The sequence below is a fragment of the Mya arenaria genome, chromosome 14, assembly GCF_026914265.1.
Source record: "Mya arenaria isolate MELC-2E11 chromosome 14, ASM2691426v1".
Lineage (NCBI taxonomy): Eukaryota > Metazoa > Mollusca > Bivalvia > Myida > Myidae > Mya > Mya arenaria.
This window is the reverse complement of record NC_069135.1, coordinates 5,925,216-5,948,036: the sequence shown is the minus strand read 5'-3', so window position 1 is coordinate 5,948,036 and position 22,821 is coordinate 5,925,216. Positions and strand designations below refer to the sequence as shown.

General features: G+C 36.1%; 1 protein-coding gene across 4 annotated transcripts in view; it reads left to right on the top strand.

The window, feature by feature from the left end:
- LOC128216985 (cyclin-dependent kinase 17-like) overlaps window positions 1-22,821 on the top strand; it is an 81,810-nt gene that overhangs the window by 35,900 nt on the left and 23,089 nt on the right. For all 4 annotated transcript variants that reach the window (XM_052923758.1, XM_052923757.1, XM_052923759.1 and 1 more), the window contains exons 4-7: window positions 13,781-13,897; window positions 18,343-18,399; window positions 20,462-20,576; window positions 20,885-20,979. In XM_052923758.1, the coding sequence (XP_052779718.1) occupies window positions 13,781-13,897; window positions 18,343-18,399; window positions 20,462-20,576; window positions 20,885-20,979 (384 nt within the window). The remainder of the gene's footprint in view (window positions 1-13,780; window positions 13,898-18,342; window positions 18,400-20,461; window positions 20,577-20,884; window positions 20,980-22,821) is intronic.

Here is a 22,821-nt window from a genome sequence, read left to right as displayed (position 1 = left end):
TTGTCTTTGCAGAAGATTTGGGCTTGTCTGTAGAAATGAGAAACAATTGTTGTAATGCATGAATCTTATTTATGGAACTGTCAGTGAAGAACCCAAACTCTGTCAGTGTGTTTCTTTGCTGCGTTTGAATAATGTCCCTTTCCTTTCCTGTGTTTTCTTGTCTTGTTTCTGCTCTTGGTATGCCATATCTCCTATATATATATATAGAAGGATCTTTTTCACGTTTGAAAACATATTTAATTGTTACCTTAACCCGAGTTATTAAAAGCAACAACATTACACTCTCACTTTTAATTTCAAATCCTATGTTGCGTAGGAAAATGGCTTTTGTTTGGACTGATTTTATGTCAGATCTCAATGAGAAATTGCTGTCAGAAATGGTGAACAATTAAATAATACAACTATCTATCCATTTAAAAAGTGCTTGATCACATGTACTTCTATCAATCTTCTAAAGTATGTGTTGACCTGTCCTATATTTGTCTCTGAATGTCCAGATGTCTTGAAGGCAATCATTCATTACCCCACCAAAGTAGGCCAATGTCTTATGTGTCCCTGTTTCTATAGTGCGAGGTAGCTAGGAAAGTCTGAAAATCAATGAGGTGAAGCACTGGTTTTGGCATAATCATATATTACTGCAGACACTGGCAGTATTATTCAGGTAATTTGAACATGAAACATGTGAATAAATATTAATGATCTTTTGATTTGATCAGAAATGATGGCCTTTTTCCTGTGTGAGGTCCAGTCAGTCTTTCTGTGCAAGGTTCAGTCCATCTTTCTGTGCAAATTCTAGTCGGTCTTTCCATTTGAGGTCCAGTGCAGCTTTCTGTGTAAGGACTGTCTTCCTATGCAAAGTCCAGTCAGTCTTCCTGTGCAGGGTGCAGTTTGTCTCCCTGTGCAAGGTCCAGACTGTCTTTCTGTGCCAGGTCAGACTGTCTTCCAATGCAAAGTCCAGTGGGTCTTACTATGCAGGGTGCATTTTGTCTCCCTGTGCAAGGTTTAGATTATCTTTCTGTGCAAGATATAGACTCTTTTAGTCTAGTTGTGCAAGGTCTAGACTGTGTTCCAAAGCAAGATTCAGACTGTGTTCCTAAGCAGGATCTAGGCTGTCTTTAGTGCAAGGTGCATTCTGTCTTTCTGTGCAAGGTTTAGATTAATTTTCTGTGCAAGATATAGACTCTTTTAGTGTAACTTAGACTTTTCTCCAGTGCAAGGTCGAGACTGTGTTCCTATGCAAGGTCTAGACTGTGTTCCTGTGCAAGGTCCAGACTGTGTTCATGTGCAAGATTCTGACTGTGTTCCATGCAAGGTCTAGACTGTGTACCTGTGCAAGGTCCAGACTGTGTTCATGCGCAAGATTCTGACTGTTTTCCTATGCAAGGTCTAGACTGTGTTCCTGTGAAAGGTCCAGACTGTGTTCATGTGCAAGATTCTGACTGTGTTCCTATGCAAGGTCTAGACTGTGTTCCTGTGCAAGGTCTAGACTGTGTTCCTGTGCAAGGTCCAGACTTTGTTCCTGTGCAAGATTCTAGACTTTGTTCCTGTGCAAGTTTCTAGACTGTGTTCCTATGCAAGGTATAGACAGGTTCATGTGCAAGGTCTAGACTGTTTTCCTGAGCAATATTTAGACTGTTTTCCTGTGCAAGATTCAGACTGTGTTCCTAAGCAAGGTCTAGACTGTGTTTCTGTTCATGGATCAGACTGTGTCTCTGTTCACGGACCAGACTGTCTTCCTGTGCAGTGTCCAGTCTATGTTCCTTTGCAAGGTCTAGGCTGTGTTTCTATGTAAAGTCTAGACTTTTCTGCAGTAGAAGGTCAGGGTGCCTTCATGTGCAAGGTCTAGCCTTTGTTCAAGTGCCAAACTGTGTTCCTAAGCAGAGTCTAGACTGTGTTCATGTGCAAGGTCTAGCCTTTGTTTCTGTGCAAGGTCAAGACTGTGTTCCTGTGCAAGATTCAGACTGTGTTCCTAAGCAAGGTCTAGCCTTTGTTCCTGTGCAAGGGCTATACTATGTTCCTGTGCAAGATTTAGACTGTGTTCATGTGCATGGTATAGACTGTGTTTCTGTGCATTGTCTACACTGTGTTCCCATATTCAAGGTCTAGACTGTGTTCCTGTGCATGGTCTAGACTGTGTTTCTGTGCATGGTCTAGACTGTGTTCCTGTGCATGGTCTTGACTGTGTTCCTGTGCATGGTCTAGATTGTGTTCCTGTTCATGATCTTGACTGTGTTCCTGTGCAAGGTCAGATGATTTTTTTGTGCAACTTGTCTAGACTGCTACAACAGATGCTTATTCCATTGAATTGCTTGCATAAAAAAGTTATGTTCCCAACTTGTCAATTCTTAGGTTAAACATGAAATCAGTTCTAAGGTTCATAAAGCATTGATGAACAACAGTATCTGTTAAGTGAGCGCACAACCCTCCTTTCAGCGACAGTGATGTACCAAATAATACTTAAATTGAAAACTAGAATATTATTCAAGGTATTTATATTAGACTTGGTATACTTGTGCACAATGGTTTACAAAATAATGAGTAGCAAGTTATGTCACTCTTGCTATAATACTTGTTGAGTTATGCCCCTTTGCTTAACTGACAACAAACAAACTGAGTGAGAGTTGGCACCCACCTGCAGAACTCTTGTTCCGTAAGTAAATCCCATCATGGGTACTCGTAAATATTCAATTTATTTATTAACTAAACATCTTACTTTATATTTTGCATGGGAGTCCTTTGAACCATATTTTTTGTCTAACTGATGCATTCAAGTCCAGAGGTTAACATAGAAACCAAAGAATGAAGGGAGGCAGGAAGTGTTTGTTTGTGTTTTTTCCATGGAAACCAGGTCTGTATATTTTTGAAATCAGCATCATAGAGGGATAGGTATTGTGCAGGGAATTTTGGTCGACTCAATTAGGACTTGCACTTTCATTGATAAAATTCCTCTAAGAAACATACAAAGAGAGAAACTTCTTATTGCAGTTTTCTGAAGATAAAGCAGAAATGTTGTTGTTTTATGTGCTGAATAATATCAGGATGTAGTCAATACTGTACAGGAATTATAATACATCCTTCGAAGAGTGATAATTAGATACTGGATATCTTGTGAATGTTTTATCACGTATTAAAAGCTTTGATTTTGATGGGAATATTGTTTTTGCATTATGTTGTATCTTTAGGATATTTCGTAATAAATATAACCATGTATATCGATCAGTTTGCAATTTTTGAAGGGAAAAAATAATTGTGGATTAGAAAAAAAGCAAGCACATTCTGTAATTAGGAAGTGTAATAGATTTTGTTTTCATTTTTGCAAAGATTATAATCTGTGACACTCTTCCATAATTATATACATTAATGCTACAATTCACCGTCACCAGGCTAAAAGGCATGTAACATTTCCTAGACATACAAAAATTCAAATATTGTTTACGTAATTGCCGTTATCAGCACAAAGTAAACATGTGCATTGTTTATAAATATGGTCTCAATTAAAATATGTCCTCATTATTTCATAAATGCAGTGGTTAACTAGAGTGCAGTATGGATACTGTAAGCGATAGGATTTATTACCCGACCAAAGCGCGGCGGGTGGGGAGGGTGGAACACTTTGGGTTCCAGAAGGTAATGTGCCCAATATGCTATCATTTTTTCATCAATGATCTATAAAGTATATAACATTTTCCTCACTTAATTGACGTTATTAATTATTTTAGGTATCGTCAAAGCCTTGCATGGCGTGTGATGCTTTTGTTTCACCTTTATATTATATTATTAATGTTTCTCAGACTTTTAACATACTTCTTGTCTGCACGAACATAACAAAGTCTGACATTTTCTGTTCCTTCATTAATCAAAATATTTCATAATTTCAACTCATATATTGTCATAATTATGCAAATAAAAGAACAAATGTAGCAAAAGATTTTTGAAATTAAAATTATATCATTATGGGTTCTAGACAGAGAGACTGGAAACAATGTATCTCTGCATGAAACTGATAGACAATGGTAGGTTTGCAACTTGATAATTAGGTTTGCTACTTTATAATTAGGTTTGCAACTTGATTATTAGGTTTGCAACATGAGAGTTCATGTTCTCAGGCAATCTTAAAATTATTTTCTCTATGAAATACGTTACATCAGATATAAATGTAACTTGGAACACTCTCTGCCCTGTGTGTATGCTATTTAACTACGAAATAATTTGGCCAGATTCAGGACAATTTGACATGTAAATATTATGGAAGGAACTGAAGCCAACTTCCGCCATCTCCTGAAAGTCAGCTGTTTAATTGGCACACAATTGGCAGGTAGTTTCTGGAGTACTGCTTTCGTCAATTAGAACACATCCCACCTGTATTTAGAACACAACCCACCTGCATTTAAATCAAAACCTCCTGCATTTAGAACAAAACCCTCCTGCATTTAGAACAAACCCTACTTACCAAGGCAATGTAGATCATATTGTTTCATATAGCAATTTTAATGTATCAATTATAATTTTATTACTGTTTGAATTAATTATTACTTTTTCTTATTGTCCTCTCAAAGAAGGTGGACGCATCTTAATATTTCGGCCATTGTTTTGTGCTTGACTGGTAGTCTTTAACCAAAGCTTGTGATACATGTTTGCATGAAACTGAACATGAAGTATACCATTAGTATGACCAGCCTGAGGGGCATGGAAGTATACCATTAGTATGACCAGCCTGAGAGACAAGATGAAGACAATTAATGGTTTTGTTTTTATTCTGACACTCAGCTCAACAATTCTTATGTTTAATCAGAACTTTATGAGTTTGAAGTAATATCTAATCCTCAGAGGTCCAGAAAGGAATTTAGTCCAATAGGACTTCTTTGCTCTGGTTAGAATTTTGCTTCCACAATATTTGCAAATTTATTGTTTTTTCCTCTTACCACACCATGCCCTCCTGGCACGAATATATATAATTCTGGCAGCTGTCTCTGGTATTGCTATTTCAGATTTAAAGATAATGTTCAGATAATTGATATTACAGAGACAGTTTTGTTACAATATTCTGGAATTATTTATAAAATTGTCCATATTTCAGAAATTTGGGGCATTGTTAAAGTTTGCATAGGAGTTATTTGTTTTTTGTGTGCAAAATATATTAAACACAGTTTCTGTGGATGAATAAAAAAAGCAATGAATTTTTTGAAAAAGGTACAAGACATTTACAAGACCAGGTCTTAGAACAGTATAGTGCATGAACAGTCAGAGCATGTATATTTGCTATTAAATGGCTTACTTTGAAAATATTTTACCAATGTCAGAGAAATTCCCATGTTTGGAAGGTCAGGTGGTGGAAAATATCCCAAATATCACTGTATAAGTAGTGGCTAAAAAACTTACAATAGATTATATTTTGAAAAATTATAAGTAAAAAACAAATAGCCTGGGTAATTAGATTGCGATCTAGTGGTATAGTTAAAGGTGTCTTTATCTTGCCCAAGAGGCCGTGGGTTAAGGCCTTGCAAGGGGCATGTCTTGGGCTCTCTTATTGGACACCTATACTGGCTTCTGTCTAAGAATAGACTCCACCATGGTTCCAAGCAGCTTATCTGGGCTTGCCTATCTTGTGAGCTATTTTGTTTCAGTCAACTTGGTCGCAAAAAATGATAATTGATCGCATAAAATTTCTCTATAGGGGAATCTTTTGGTGACCATAAAACTAGTGAACCAAAGATTCTTTCTCCTCTCAAATTTGTAACTCTGGTTCTTATGGAGAAAAAAGCCCATGTTCGAAGCTTTTCATGTCTTTCAAGCATTGAATCAGATTATAAAATAGATTTTCTTTTCTATGTGGGGAACTGGGAGCCAAATTGGATTATTTGTAGATTTATGTTGTCTCCTAAATAAGGATTCAGCCTGCTTCTACGTAGTCATTATATAAGGACAAGGAGAATAGCGAGGTATGACAATCCTGGAGAAGCAGATTTGAAGATAGTGCTTTGTATTTACGGAAACAGAAGACAGTGCTAGCTTTGTCAGAAACTTTGGAACACAGTGCTTTATTATACCCCCACAAACTTCGTTTGTGGGGGTATATAGGAGTGAGCTTGTCGGTCGGTCGGTCGGCCGGTCGGTCGGTCTGTCTGTCAGTCGGTTGGTCTGTCGGTTTTCATGGTTTCCGGACGATAACTCATGAAAGGCTAGAAAGATTTGAACAATTTTTGGTACACAGGTGTATCATCAGAAGATACAGGTCAAGTTCAATATTGGGGCTGGTGGGGCCAAGGTCAAGGTCACTGTTACTAAAAATAGAAAAACGGTTTCCGGACGATAACTCATGAAAAGTTAGACAGATTTGAAAAATTTTTGGTACACAGGTGTAACATCAGAAGATGCAGGTCAAGTTCGATATTGGGGCTGGTGGGGCCAAGGTCAAGTTCATTGTTACTAAAAATAGAAAAACGTTTTCCGGACGATAACTCATGAAAGGCTTGACAGATTTGAACAATTTTTGGGACACAGGTGTAACATCAGAAGATACAGGTCAAGTTTGATATTGGGGCTGGTGGAGCCAAGGTCAAGGTCACTGTTACTAAAAATAGAAAAACGGTTTCCGGACGATAACTCATGAAAGGCTAGACAGATTTGAAAAATGTTTGGTACACAGGTGTAACATCAGAAGATACAGGTCAAGTTTGATATTGGGGCTGGTGGGGCCAAGGTCAAGGTCACTGTTACTAAAAATAGAAAACTCATGAAAGGCTAGTTTTTCATGTCAGCAGTGTAACTTCTAAATTACTCAACAGATTTAAATAAAACAATACATGCATGATAAAAGAAGATGCAGTGTGCAGTAACCTTGGAGTTATGGCCTCTTTTAAAAAAAATGGTTTGCCATTCCTGTGTCCAGGCAGCATTTGGGGTATTCGTCACTCCTGTGACATCTCTAGTTTTGTCAGAAACTTCTGAAGACAGTTCTTTGTTTTGTTGCAAACTTCTGAGAACAGTGCTTTGTTTTGTTGAAAACTTCTGAAGACAGTGCTTTGTTTTGTTGGTCACGTCTGTGGACAGTGATTTGTTTCGTCAGAAACTTCTGAAGACAGTGCTTTGTTTTGTCGGTCACTTATAAAGCCAGTTCTGTGCTTTGTTGGTCACTTCTAAATACAGTGCTCTGTTTTGTCGGTCACTTATAAAGCCAGTTCTGTGCTTTGTTGGTCACTTCTAAAGACAGTGCTCTGTTTTGTCGGTCACTTTTAAAGCCAGTTCTGTGCTTTGTTGGTCACTTCTGAAGACAGTGCTCTGTTTTGTCGGTCACTTATAAAGCCAGTTCTGTGCTTTGTTGGTCACTTCTGAAGACAGTGCTCTGTTTTGTCAGAAGTTCAGAAGACAGTTCTTTATTTTGTGGGTCACTTCTGAAGACAGTGCTTTGTTTTGTTGGTCACTTCTAAAGACAGTGCTTTTTTATTTTGGTCACTTCTGAAGACAGTGCTTTGTTTTGTGGGTCACTTCTGAAGACAGTGCTTTGTTTTGTTGGTTACTTCTGAAGACAGTTCTTTGTTTTGTTGGTCATTTCTGAAGACAGTGCTTTGTTTTGTTGGTCACTTTTGAAGACAGTGCTTTGTTTTGTTGGTCATTTCTGAAGACAGTATTTTGTTTTGTTGATCACTTCTGAAGACAGTGCTTTGTTTTATCAGTCACTTCTAACGACAGTTCTTTGATTTGTCAGTCACTTCTGAAGGCAGTGCGTTGTTTTGTCAGTCAGTTCTGACAACAGTGCTTTGTTTTGTCAGTCACTTCTGAAGACAGTGCTTTGTTTTGTTGGTCACTTCTAAAGACAGTGCTTTGTTTTTTTGGGTCACTTATGAAGACCGTGCTTTGTTTTGTTGGTCACTTCTGAAGACAGTGCTTTGTTATGTCAGTCACTTCTGAAGAGGCATACTTAAGTGATTCCGTTAAGTAAGAGACAATTTTACTCATTATAAAAGGCTTTTTCATCTGTATAACATTCATTGCTGAATCATAATATGGGTAGTTACTGTCACCAACAACTGTGAATATATTCTTCAGCGTTAATAAAAATGAACACATCTCAACGCAGGAAATTAACACCTATGTTTTCCAGTGTTCATAATTCAAAAGTAGAGTTCTAAGAAAAAGTTCAGAAAGTCTTATAGCATAAATGTGAAAAAGTGAAAAGTCAGTTATGAAGGACCATGGACATATGTTCCGAAACAAAATCGGTAACAAAGAGGATGACCTTGGTGATGGATGCAATCGTAGAGTAGTTGGGAAGCCACCATCTAAGAGGATGTTTGATGAAGATCAGCTTGCCAGGGTAAGCAGTTGGAGAGATTTCCTTGGCATGGACCTTGTTTTATTGTTGTTTTAAGTATAATAAATTGGGGTTGTTTATGGGAGTTGTTTATGTGGTTATAAAAAAACCATGATCATTGTTCTTTACTGACAATATTTTGCATTATAGCAACTTGAAGTCAACAATGTTGTCAAATAGTCCGTTAGAAAAGAATGTCTGTTATGCAAGAAAGAAAGAGCTTCATAGATGAAAGGTTAAGGTCATATATTGAGCTCCCAATAATATATAATAATAACATTATATATATTATACATTGACAATTACTCTTTGAGGCGGACCTTGGTTTTCCTTGGAACACCTTACCATTAACACACATGTTATTGAATTGGAACAAGCTTTTAAATCTCACCAAATGTTTTCACTATAATATTTACTATTTATAGAGAAAAAAATAAAGGGGCCGCAGTTCTGTCATAATTTATGCAGTACAAAATCCAACCTTTAGGATTATCTTCACATGATGCCTGATCATCAGTTATCCACCTTAACACGTCTGAGGAGTTAGAGACACAAGGAGTTCACCATACTAAGACATGAAAATAAAGGCAATAATTCTGGTGAAAATGGAGGCAGCACAAATCATTGCTTATAAGGGGCATCAGCACATGTTGCTGGATGGTCTAAAGTATGAAGCAAATTCTCAAATTTGTTTAATTATGAAGGAGTTGATACACAGGCTTCGGGACGACAGACAGACAGACAGAGTAACTCTATATGCCTGTTACACAGTTTTTGTTAGGGCCTGAAAGCACATTATGTTTGTTGCTTGAGCTGGTAGCTCTCCAGCACTTGAAGAACAAATCCTATGCAAGTGTAAGTTACATTTTTTAACAGAACATGGCTACATATTTTGCTGCCTTCCTATTTCAGTTCAGACCATGGCAGAAAAAAATCTCATATGCAATAAACTGTTATCATCACATAAACTTTCTGGAGGCAGACCTAACACTTCCCAATTTTTTCTATTGGTTAAATTATAACTCTTATCAACTAAAAACAAATGTTAAAACTCAGGTTATTGTTGAAATAATGAGAGCCTTTATGTGGTACTGTCAAAAACCTCAATGCCGCTGACCCCTTCTTTCATATCTAAAACTTTAAGGCTCTGTTTTCTGATTACACTGAAAGAACATGATTATGTACGTTAGTTGTATATTTTGGTAGAAGAAGGAATTCACAATGTTAAACTTCTTGTTGTTGTCTTTGTTATATGTAGTAATAAAAATATGAAATTCAAAACAATAGCTGGTCATTCAATGGTCAATCCAATTAAAGAAAATTTGAACTGTTCATGTTAACAAATATTAATTACAACAGAGCACATGGCATTTTCGAGTGCTTTGGATTAAAGATGTATGTAAATACCAAACTAAGTTTGTATGTGTATTCATGGATCATAGTAGATTAGGGTTACAAGTGTACTTAGGAATAACTTCAATGACTTTCATTTCTCTCCTGTATGGGTAGCCCAGAATATGAAAAATGTTTCAAGGATATGTAACGACATTGCATTTGAGCCCTGATATATATATGTTATGGGACACATAACTGGAACATATAAATGACCATTGATTAATGGTATCAGTTTCTGTTTTAGGTACAACTAGGGAAATCTGTTTGATATGCATCATAAAAATGACAAATGACTGTATTAATGTTCAATTTCTTTAAAACAGAGTTTAAATTTATCTTTTTTAAAATGATTGTGAAACAAATCATTAAAACATTATAATAATCACTTTCGTTGGCACAATATTATAACAATATTTTGGTCTTGTGTTGAGGAAAACCACTTGTCCTGCTTAGTGACCATAAATGACATGCGCACAGGCCAGGAACCAAACCCATGTGTCCTTGGTGGGAAGCGAGTGTGCTTTCCACTGCGCTAAACAGACAGTGAACACTTCATCTGCTGTCCGTGTATAATTCTGGAAAGAACCAAACCCAGGTGTCCTTGGTGAGAAGCGAGTGTGCTTTCCACTGCGCTAAACAGACAGTGAACACTTCATCTGCTGTCTGTGTATAATTCTGGAAAGAACCCAAACCAAAGACTCTGATTTTTTTATTTAAGACTGTCTTGCAATTTAGTGATCAAAAACATTGGCGTCATTGGCAAAGATATCTGCGTGCATTTGACAAGAGTGGAAACTGGACGTGACATTGCATGTCAATACAATACGGTGCACGCTCACTCAAATTGCTGTCAGTGTAATGGCCATGTCAGGTGAAATTAGTTAATCCTGTCGGCATAGTTAATGATGAATGAATATTGCCTGATGTGGTCTGAAAGCAGAGCGGATATATTTCCTCAATTAATTTTGCTGTATGTGGGAGGAAAGTGATTTTAGGTCTGGAGAAGACGATTTTCCACTCCCCAGAGAGGTTGTCGTCAGTAAAAGAGTTTGTACTCGATGAGAGTGTGTTGTAGATGTGTGTCTTAGACAAGAGAGTAACTTAAAAGTAAGATGAGGGAATGTCACAGATGAGTGTTTCAAAGACATGAGAGTGTACTGGACAAGAGAATGTCTTAGCTGAGAGACTTAAATGAGAGAGTGTCTTAGATGGGAGAATGTATGGCAATGAGAGAATGTGTCTGAATGGGAGAGTGTATGGCAGTTAGTTAATGTGTCTTAGATGGGAGAATGTATGGCAATGAGAGAATGTGTCTAAATGGGAGAGTGTATGGCAATGAGAGAATGTGTCTAAATGGGAGAATGTATGGCAATGAGAGAATGTGTCTAAATGGGAGAATGTATGGCAATGAGAGAGTGTGTCTAAATGGGAGAATGTATGGCAATGAGAGAGTGTGTCTAAATGGGAGAATGTATGGCAATGAGAGAATGTGTCTAAATGGGAGAATGTATGGCAATGAGAGAGTGTGTCTAAATGGGAGAGTGTTTGGCTGTTATTTAATGTGTCTTAGATGGGAGAATGTATGGCAATGAGAGAGTGTGTCTAAATGGGAGGGTGTATGGCTGTTATTTAATGTGTCTTAGATGGGAGAATGTATGACAATGAGAGAGTGTGTCTAAATTGGGGAGTGTATGGCTGTTAGTTAATGTGTCTTAGATGGGAGAAAGTATGGCAATGAGAGAGTGTGTCTAAATAGGAGAGTGTATGGCAGTTAGTTAATGTATCTTAGATGGGAGAGTGTACTATGACAATGAGAGAGTGAATATTAGATGCAAAAGTGTCATTTAGATGGTACAGTGTATGCATGGCTATAAGAAAATGTGTCTAAGATTGGACAGTGTTTGGCAATGAGAGAGTTTGTATTTAATGGGAGAGTGTATATCAATAAGAGAGTGTGTCTTAGATGGGAGAGTGTATAACAGTATCTATACATGCAGAATAATTTCCTTCAATGATCTGGGGAATTAGCAGTTTGTTATATGAAAAACGTAGCATTTTCAACAGAACTTAAATGGAAATGCAAGCACGTATTTTGTCTTACTGTGTCGCCTGTTTGGACCAATTGATAATAGTACGGGATAAGCATTGTCGCGTCAGTCTTTTGGTTATCTGACACGTTTATTTGTGTGTATTTAAATTAGTCTGGCATGGTCGAAATTGGTCAAAATCGGACAAAATTGTGGGATTTTACATTCCTTGATTCACTATTTTTCTAAATTTGGGTATGTGTCTTTCTTATCTGAATGCATTGAATATGAAATATACATGCATATACCGATATTAAGAGCAGCAGTTTTAAGCAATCTTGTATTGGTCTTTCCCTGCATTGACTAAAGACAATATTCTCAAGAGTTAATGCCTGTTTAATACTCTTTCTTAATTAGTAGAAGGTTGTCTAGATGAAAATGTATTGAGAGATATTTCAAGGCTTCAGTTGTAAAATGTTACAATAACAATAAAATTGTTAAAGGTAAGATAGGTAAGAAAGTTTTATTTCTGTAGTCAGCAATACATTCAACATAAGCTCTTCAGGGAACCTGCCTTAATTGACAATCATTTTCTACCATTTTCTTTTGTCAAGAAAGTTGCCAGACTTCACATCAACAAATGCCTTGTAAGTGTTTGCAAAAATCTGGCATAATTATGTCTGAATCAATAACAAATAAAAAAGAATTAGGTACAACTATCAACCTATGTATAGCAAGTCCCATCAGACATCAACCTGGCTAAAGCAGTGGTGGAGTTATGTCCCTTGAACAACTGAGAAAATATAAATGCATAGGTACTTGTTGCCGGCTTTCATGTTCTGTCTGCAGCCTTTATAATAAATAATATAAAGTGAAAAATATATACAAACATTTAGAAATATTAAAACATTGTCCATTAGTATCATAGAAATCATTTACGAGCTGCCAAAGGCATTATTGTGCCATATTATTTGTCCTCCGAAAACTAGTGCTAACAGAATTTCCTATAAATGCAAAACGATAAAGGATTGTTTCACTCTTGTGTATTAGAAATCTCTGGTACACTGGTGTTTTGTTTCGGCTTGACAGTTACTGTTGGTAGATGCATTTATATGACCACAATCTTTATTGAGAGAAAATATATTATTGATAGAATTATAAGGTTAAAAGCTACAGAGGCAGACAGTTATTAAGTCATTAATGAGAAATAGTGTGGCAGGTCATCTTGGACATCATCGGTACAATTTAGTGGGCATTCATTATGAAGAGTTTATACACACAAAAAACAGCTCTGGTAATTATAAAAGTTTGATGTTGTGACTACATAACTATATATTTTTATTTTTTTAGTTCCATATAAGTGAATAAGAGTGTTTGGATATATTTATTATGCTATTACTAATGTATTAAATAGATGACATAACACAAGCTGTCATTCAATGTGGAATTTATTAATCAAGTTTCCTGAAATTGATACAAACAAGTTGAATAATGTTTTATTGAATGTCTATGGAATTGATATTCTATCTATATTATAAATACTATTTTTATGATTTACATTGTTAAAATACATCATATGTCACAATAAAGTGCGCACATTTTCAACGCTGATGTTTTGACAAAACATCAAAAGTTATTTATTAAATATATACAATTATTTCCTTATTTTGTGATGGCTACATATGATATAATTCTTATTTTTAATGGAATGATGATAATGCAATTCATGGTGACATAAATAAAAATGATATCAAGTAAGGTTCAATTTAAATAAAAATGTTTATTGAATTTAACCAATGTGTAGTTTTACAGAAACAAGCTCAAAAATAAATAAACAAAATTTGAAGGTAAAAAATATCTACACAGATATTTTAAAATAAGAAGGTTTTTAAGATAAAGCTTTAATTGTTTATTTCTGTGGAATGTGGATTTCATTTCAGTTCGTGAGCAACAAAAGTCATATTTTTATGAGGGGAATGGCAGAATGCTTTTAATAAAAGAATGATATTTATATGTTATAAATGAACTTGTGTAATATTTGTTCCAGGAGGTGACGAAGCGATTATCTCTGCCGGCAGATATACGAATACCCGGTCACTTCCTTGCGAAACAGAGCCTTACACCAGAGGGTCAGTTGAGTCGACGGTCACGCAGAAAATCTCTTGTAAGTGTTTGAGTTAACTTGAAGCTATAGAAATTTTGAAATGAAGCTGGATAATGACAGAAGCTGAATGTGTATGGAGACTTTGTTTCTGGGTAGAAAGGTATATAATCTTTGTCCAAGGGGCCATTTCATTAAGAATCGTAGAAGTAATTTTGTTCCTAGGAAGGATTAAAAACAGTGCAAAATGTCTCCTATAGGTACAAAATATTTCCTACGATTCTTGATGAAATGATTCCCAGAAGAAGAGGCCTTGACATTACCGCCACTAGGGATTAAACCTGGGACATCAGGGGCCACGTTCATAAAGCTTCTTTGTGAAAATATTCAATTTACCGTATTATATCATGTATAGGACGCTAGCATAGATAGGACGCAGGCAAAAAAATAGTTGAAAAAAAACGGGTAAAAACCCTTAATATATAAGATAGGACGCAGCGGAAAAATGGCAAAATCGGAGGCGAAAAATTGAGGTTGGTAAAGTATTTATAACATATATTGAAGTAAAAAAAATGAATATAAGGCATATTTCGATAACTGTCTTGTGTATTCCGATAATTATCGTCGTCTTTCGGTAATTTACCATTTCGGTAATTTAGTGTACACAACAATGATATAAGTCTTGACATTTTGAGAACATTCACGCATATTATAAGACTTATACAAATGCTGTACTGACAGTCAACCGTTGCAACCGTTGCAATAGTTCCAACATGCCTTCTGAATGACGGTCAACCGTTGCAACCGTTGCAAAACTGTGTATCGTCAAAACTGATGATTGTTTTGATAAGGCTTGTCGCTGCGCTGAATAAAGCATGTCAGGCATAATTAATGCGTGTCAGTAATTATCCTTGCCAGCGAAAGGCACGACCGGTCAAGTGCGAACAAACAACCATACGGTATTACCATCGCAATAGTTCGTTCTATTGATGTTTTTCTAATGACAGACAGCGGGTGTTTTTCACACCTTCGCACATTTGAAAAGATTTGATAGTGAAAATAATGCTACTTTGCGTTATGCACATTCCTTTATTAATTTTTAAAAACAGTAACATACAACAAAATGTTTTGTAAAATATCGAAACATTAAAATCATAAACAACGATCAATTGATATTTACCTCCTTTTCCGATTTTCTGTTGCCGTTATAACTCAATCCAGTTAAATGCTGACTTACATTGAGTTTTTGTGAATAGCGTCCCTCTTGTAAAAAAGTAAACACTCATGTTTGTTTTCAATTTATTTATCAATAAATCATTTTAAAGTAAACATTCAATATATTTCTGCGTGGGTTAACTTGCGTGATTTTACCTTTGTCAGTTTTTATGCCCCCGAAGGTGGGCATATTAAAATTGCACCGTCTGTCCGTCCGTCCGGCTCTGTAACTTTCCCTTGTATGGACAGATTTTAAAATAACTTGCCACATGCTTTCCACATACCAAGACGACGTGTGGCGTGCAAGACTCGTGTCACTACCTCAAAGGTCAAGGTCACACTTAGTGTTTATTCACAATGGAGTGCTGCATATAAGGACATAGAGTATAGGTTGTCGTGTCCGGGCTGTAACTTTCTCTTGTATGGACAGATTTTAAAATTACTTGCCACATGTGTACCACATACCAAGACGACGTGTCGCATGCAAGACCCGTGTCCCTACCTCAAAAGTCAAGGTCACACTTAGTGTTTATTCACAATGGAGTGCTGCATATAAAGACATAGAGTATAGGTTGTCGTGTCCGGGCTGTAACTTTCCCTTGTATGGACAGATTTTAAAATAACTTGCCACATGTGTTCCACATACCAAGACGTCGTGTCGCGTGCAAGATCCGTGTCCCTACCTCAAAGGTCAAGGTCACACTTAGTGTTTATTCACAATGGAGTGCTGCATATAAGGACATAGAGTATAGGTTGTCGTGTCCGGGCTGTAACTTTCTCTTGTATGGACAGATTTTAAAATAACTTGCCACATGTGTTCCACATACATGTACCAAGACAACATGTTGCGTGCAAGACCCGTGTCCCTGCCACAAAGGTGAAGGTCACACTTAGTGTTTATTCACAATGGAGTGCTGCATATAAGGACATAGAGTATAGGTTGTCGTGTCCGGGCTGTAACTTTCCCTTGTATGGACAGATTTTAAAATAACTTGCCACATGTGTTCCACATACCAAGACGACGTGTCGCGTGCAAGACCCGTGTCCCTGCCTCAAAGGTCAAGGTCACACTTAGTGTTTATTCACAATGGAGTGCTGCATATAAGGACATAGAGTATAGGTTGTCGTGTCAGGGCTGTTACTTTCCCTTGTATGGACAGATTTTAAAATCACTTGCTACATGTGTTCCACATACGAAGACGACGTGTCGTGTGCAAGACCCATGTCCCTACCTCTAAGGTGAAAGATACACTAAGTGTTTATTCACAAGGGAATTCTGAATATAAGGACATAACAGTGTAGGTTGTCAAGTATGGGTGGTATTTTTTTATGTTCAGAGGCAATTTAAAATAACTTGCCATACATATTTGACACGTAAAGGCAAGATCAACTTTTCATGTACTGACCTTGTTCGTAGGTCAATGTCACATTCGGGGGCATTCGTCACATACTGTGACAGCTCTTGTTCTCTTCGGTGACGCAGTACAGATACTTACTATTACCGCGTTCTTCCCTGGTCCGATATTTTCGACCTGAAATGGACTTGGAAAAAAACAGATGAAATTCTAATAGCATAGAAAGGACGCAGGCAATTTTTAAGATGAGAATTGGGGGTAAAATAGTGCGTCCTATGCATGATATAATACGGTATTAAAAAATATCTATTTTTTAACTACAAATATTTTACTTATCCCCTATTTTTCATCAAATTTATTCATATGCATTATTTTTATTTGGATTTTTTTTGCTTATTTTTGTTTTTGTAATGCATTGTTTAAGTTTTCTTTAAATTCAACTTAAAAAAAAAGCATTTTTTCACTAAGTTGAATGAAATTCACTCAGTGAGTGTCATCCCTTTAACAGTTATTTAGTTGTTTAAAATGTACTTTTTATATTCATTATTTTCTTAGTTTATTTTTCTATACAGATGAAATTTAATAAGTAGATATTGTTTCATGTAGTTGCCTTACATGTATTATAAATGACAATTGTAGATATTGATGGAATTTACAGACAGAAATTAATGCCTAGAGCCATGTTGAATGATTTGTAAGACTCATGCATCCACATGAACTACCCAAAATATATAATTATGAGCAAGCTTTTGAATGCTTTTCTTAGAGTTTTTCTTAAAAATGTATTTATGCGATGTTTGAAAATGATATTTGTTTACTTCAACATTTTATTTTGGGTTGTTATTTGAACATCTTAAACGGTTTTGCGTGAACAATTAGCAATATTTTTGAAATTGTGAAGTCTGGAGGCATGGCTATTTACGTCTTCAGATTTAACATGAAACTCTATAATTGGAAGAAGATGAAAATACACATAATATAAATACATTTCTTGGCATTAAAATGATGTCTTAGTGAAATAATGTCAATTTCGTTCAATGTCTGAAGAACTTCTTCAGCATGTTAAAAATGAGCTTGTGCTGTAATGAATGATGCCAGCAAAGTGTATTATGCTCGAAATCCCTGAGCTATGCTCATCCCAGGTTGATAGTTGACTATTTGACTTGATGAATATCTTCTGTCAGGTACCGGTATCTATTGCTGGGCCATTTTACATTGAAAACATCCCCATGTGTATGCTGGTGCATTATTGGAAGTATTTTGTAAACAAAAATGATATTATTAAATTGTAGTGTTTTAATTAACAGGTTATTTGTATTAATTAGTTCAAATTGATTCCCAGTAAAGTGTTTTATAGCATAAGTAATTAAGATTCCTAACAGTAAAGTCCATAGGTTAAATTGAAATTACTATACACAAATTATTTGCAGAATAGTTAAATATAACAAATTCTGACATTGTAAATCGTCTTAGATATATCTGGGGTTGTTTTCCATGGTAAATGGCCGAGGTGTTTTGATTAGCTGCTGTAACTCTTCTCAGGCATTATTACTATCAAAATAGAACTTAAGGATGCCCATTTCATTAACTTTTAGTTGTAGCTTCAAAAAATTGTAGGAGGAACAGCACAAATGACAACAAATTGTGCTTTATTCATTTCTTTACCTTTGTATTTAGATACTTAAAGCTTTACTTAATTTACACATTTTATTTGGAAATCTCTGAAACTGATCTAAGGGCAAGTTGGTCCAATGGTAAATGTGTGATATTTCCACTCTAATGCGGGTTCGAGCTCTATGTAACTTGCCCTCTTTTTCATGGCCTCTCCAATGGTTTCTGCCAAAGTTCCAAACCACTACATATTTTAATGTTGCTTGGTATGTTCTGGCATTAACCCCAAGTTATTTTCAGTAGTTAATGAAATATTCCTTGTTTCAGTCTGAGATCGGCTTTGGGAAAATAGAATCATACACCAAACTTGACAAACTGGGGGAGGTGAGTATCTTGTTTGTTCTTATTCTTTCGAACAAGCTGAGCTTGTTTACAGTAATCTATTAACTCAATAAGTTATTGTGTTATTTTCAAAGACAAAATGTCAAGGTATTGTAATAGCCATGGTGTTGTCATAGTCACTGACATTGGTCATTAAAACTCAAGCATTGACAACCAGATACCAACGCATGTAGTAAGGACAGTTACTAAGACTATAACTTAATAAAATTGTATAGGGAAGCAGACTATATTTATTGGAATTCTTTGTCATATGTGGACTTGTATTACATGTTTGAAAATCTTTGATGCATTTGTTGTTTGACTAATTCTCAGTAGGGCATGGTTGGGTAAAAAAAAATTACCTGGTTACTCAATCATTAGTTACCGCGGGTACCCATATATATATATGCATTTAATTCTGCAGAATAAACATGACATAATAAAGTGAATACATGATTATTGCTGGCCAAGTAATAGTGTGGTGTGAAACATAAATGAATACAGTTCGGAGGTTTTATTATTTATCAAATGATATGGCAAAATGCAATCTCTATGTAAACTAATAACATAAAATAAATTCAAAAAAAACTTATACAAAAATTGTGTAATGTATTGCTGTATTGATCGGGTACTGGGTACTAAAGTGGTAACCCAGTGCCAACCAAAATGTACCTAAGTGCCAACTGAAATGTACACAGGTACCGGCCAAAATGTACCTGAGTACCCGCCAAAATGTGCCAGAGTACCGGCCAAAATGTACCCAGGTACCCGCCAAAATGTACCCAGGTACCGGCCAAAATGTGCCCGAGTACCCGCCAAAGTATGCCCGAGTTCCCACCAAAGTATGCCCGAGTTCCCACCAAAATGTACCTGAATACCCCCAAAATTGTGCCCGAATACCCACCACAGCAACAAAGATACATTGTGTATAAAGAACTACAATGTTGTAACAGAAAACTGGGAAAAAACACTTGTCAACTTTTATAAAATGCCAAACTCAAATATGTTGTTTATTCTCCTTGAATTATAAGTTCTCTGGGAAATGATTTTGTCATTGTGCTGGAGGTATGATTTGCCAGAAGGTACGAAAACCTTCATTTGATTATTTTCTTTTAAATGACCTTCTGGCATTTACCCAACAAACTTTATATAGTCTGACATTGTAAGGTGGGGTCAAAATTGGTCCATAATGTGAGATTGTAAAGTTAGAATATATTTTAGACATGGGTTATATTGGGTAACTTGGTTAACTCACATTGTATTGAAACCTCTTGGGCCTCTACTTAGGGAGTAGCTTGTCAGCTTGTGGTACCAAGTTCCATGGCATCAGTTCTATAATAAAGCAGTTATTTTTTCATGATGTTTCAAAAAATGTCCTGAAGTTCTCATTCCATTACAGCCTATGATAACTGTTCTAAAATCAATACTTATAGCTGTTATTTAGCATTTGGTTGATTGCAAACACAGAGCAAAAACTATTTTCTCTTAGGCTTAGCAATTATTTTTAATTATTTGCACAACCTCCATAACATTGCTATTTCTGTTATGTTTAGTATTGAATGTTTGGGGTCTCATGTAGGAAGTGCAGTCACTTATAGCATTTAAATTCATTTTAATTAAGTAATATTTGACTCAAAGGGGGAGGTAAGGCCATAGTGTAGCCAATGGCGTGGGGCAGACCCTTTATAATGTAGCCAATGGCGTGGGGCAGACCCTTTATAATGTAGCCAATGGCGTGGGGCAGACCCTTTATAATGCAGCCAATGGCGTGGGGCAGACCCTTTATAATGCAGCCAATGGCGTGGGGCAGACCCTTTATAATGCAGCCAATGGCGTGGGGCAGACCCTTTATAATGCAGCCAATGGCGTGGGGCAGACCCTTTATAGTGTAGCCAATGGCGTGGGGCAGACCCTTTATAATTTCAAAAAAAATAAATAGCAGCAACCGAGTCAAAAAGTGAAATGAAGAAAAAGGGAGAAGCAAGCAAAGGCGTGACATTTTCAAATGTTTTTGCTGAATATGTTATGTATATTCCATATCATTATTTGTTTTCACTGCTTGCAGGGAACATATGCAACAGTGTTCAAAGGAAAAAGCCGTCTGACGGACAACCTGGTTGCGCTGAAAGAGATTCGTCTCGAACATGAAGAGGGAGCACCTTGTACAGCCATACGGGAAGGTAAGAAGACTGAGTACCAGAGTACCAAATGAGTAGCTTAAGTTGTTGGCAACCCTTGATAGGATTGATACTTTACCTAAGAGTTTGCCTGGTAGGGCTTGAACCTGGACTATTGTAGTAAAGAACAGTGCTTTAAATTACTGTCTTATTTTGCTGCTGAAGATGTTAGCATTTAAAAGTTAACAGAGTAAATGAAACTTTTTAGAATAATGGCTATTTGTTTTTTATGAATTACTAAGATTTAATGGCATTTAAATCCACCTTCTTTAATTTACATATCATTATGATTGGGTCTTGTTTTATTTCAGTGTCATTGCTCAGGGAGCTGAAGCATGCGAACATTGTCACGCTACATGATATCGTGCACACGGAGAAGTCTCTTACCCTAGTCTTTGAATATCTGGTAAGTTTGGTGTCAATAGTTTGAAATTCTCTTGAGTAAAACTTACAGCTTCTTGGAATTAGGTCAGGCTTTCATTTCATTAAAGATCTTAGTCGTAAATTACAATGATCTTAATTTTTTCATTACTTAGCTTTATAGTGGAGTGAATTGACCTTTAGCCATTTTTAAAGGCGCATAATAAAGGTTGATGAACTCTTTATAATAAAAAAATGCCCTAAATAAAGTCTATAAATACAGCCCCAAATGAACTCCTTATTAATACATCCCTAGCTGAATTCTATGAATATGCCCGAAATAAAGTCTATGAATACAGCCCTAAATGAACTCTTATATATACGGGCCCAGATGAACTCTATGAATACGGCCCCAGATGAACTCTATGAATACGACCCCAGATGAACTCTATGAATACGGCCCCAGATGAACTCTATGAATACAGCCAAGATGAACTTTTTATGAATACAGCTGCAGATAAACTCTTTATGAATACTGTCCTAGCTGAACTCTTTATGAATACGATCCCAAATGAACTCTTTATGAATATGGCCCCAGATGCACTCTTTATGAATACGATCCCAAATGAACTCTTTATGAATATGGCCCCAGATGCACTCTTTATGAATACGATCCCAAATGAACTCTTTATGAATATGGCCCCAGATGAACCTTTTATTAATACTATCCCAGATGATCTCTCTATGATTATAGCCCCAGAGGAACTTTTTATGAATATGGCACCAGATGCACTCTTTATGAATATTGCACCAGATGCACTCTTTATGAATATGGCCCCAGATGCACTCTTTATGATTATAGCCCCAGAGAAACTTTTTATGAATATGGCACCAGATGCACTCTTTATGAATATGGCCCCAAATGCACTCTTTATGAATATGGCACCAGATGCACTCTTTATGAATATGGCCCCAGATGAACTAAATGTAATACCTCAAATATTTCAATGCACATGTGTAATAATGTCATTACGTTGTTGTACATACATTATTTGTCTAGTTCTGAAAGAATCTTTGCTCTGATTGGTTAAGGTGTTAATAACCAAATTATTCAGAAAAGTCTATTATGTGATTATTACTGGTGTGAAAACAATCATACTGCTAGGGTAGAACTCTGACAAAAGACAAAAATGATAAACTATTTTTGTTATTTTGACAGTCCTAGACTAGTGTTTTTTTTTTTATAACCCAATATACTTAATGATCTTGTACTTTTGGTCCATTTACTAACCAATGCTATAATAGGATCTGATATCTGTAACACTAGGATAAAAGAATTGTCTGGCACAAAATTAACAGAAGTGTGGTTTTTAATTTGCACTAGTTTTAAGAGTGAGTTCAAGGCAGACATATCAAAATTGTTTAAATATGTAAGCATGTTATTTACAACTATCTATGGACGCATTAGCTAATCTTCTTGCTGCCCACTACAAACTCCAGAAAACATTATTCTACGGAAGTTGTCCAAAAATGTGTCGAAACATTCATGAATAAACATTGAAAATATAAACTGTTTTACTTAATAAATTGGTTTACAGCGGACTTTTTCCTTGACAAAAAACATTATACTGTGTACATGTAGGTGTTATCTCCTGGGAATCCATTGTCACAAGAATTAAGCTCCTGTAATTAGTTTCTTAAGCAAACCTGTCTCAGGCTGGAAACTGGCCTAGGAACCAATCTCTACATTAGCAGTCCATTTTGTGGAGAGGTTTTAAGTGAAGCCCTCAGAAAGTGTTGACATGTTTTATTCTTCCAACTGATCATTGATTATTTGTATCATGAATGGGTTTTGTCTCCTAACATCTGACTGAAGTCGTGTGTCTAA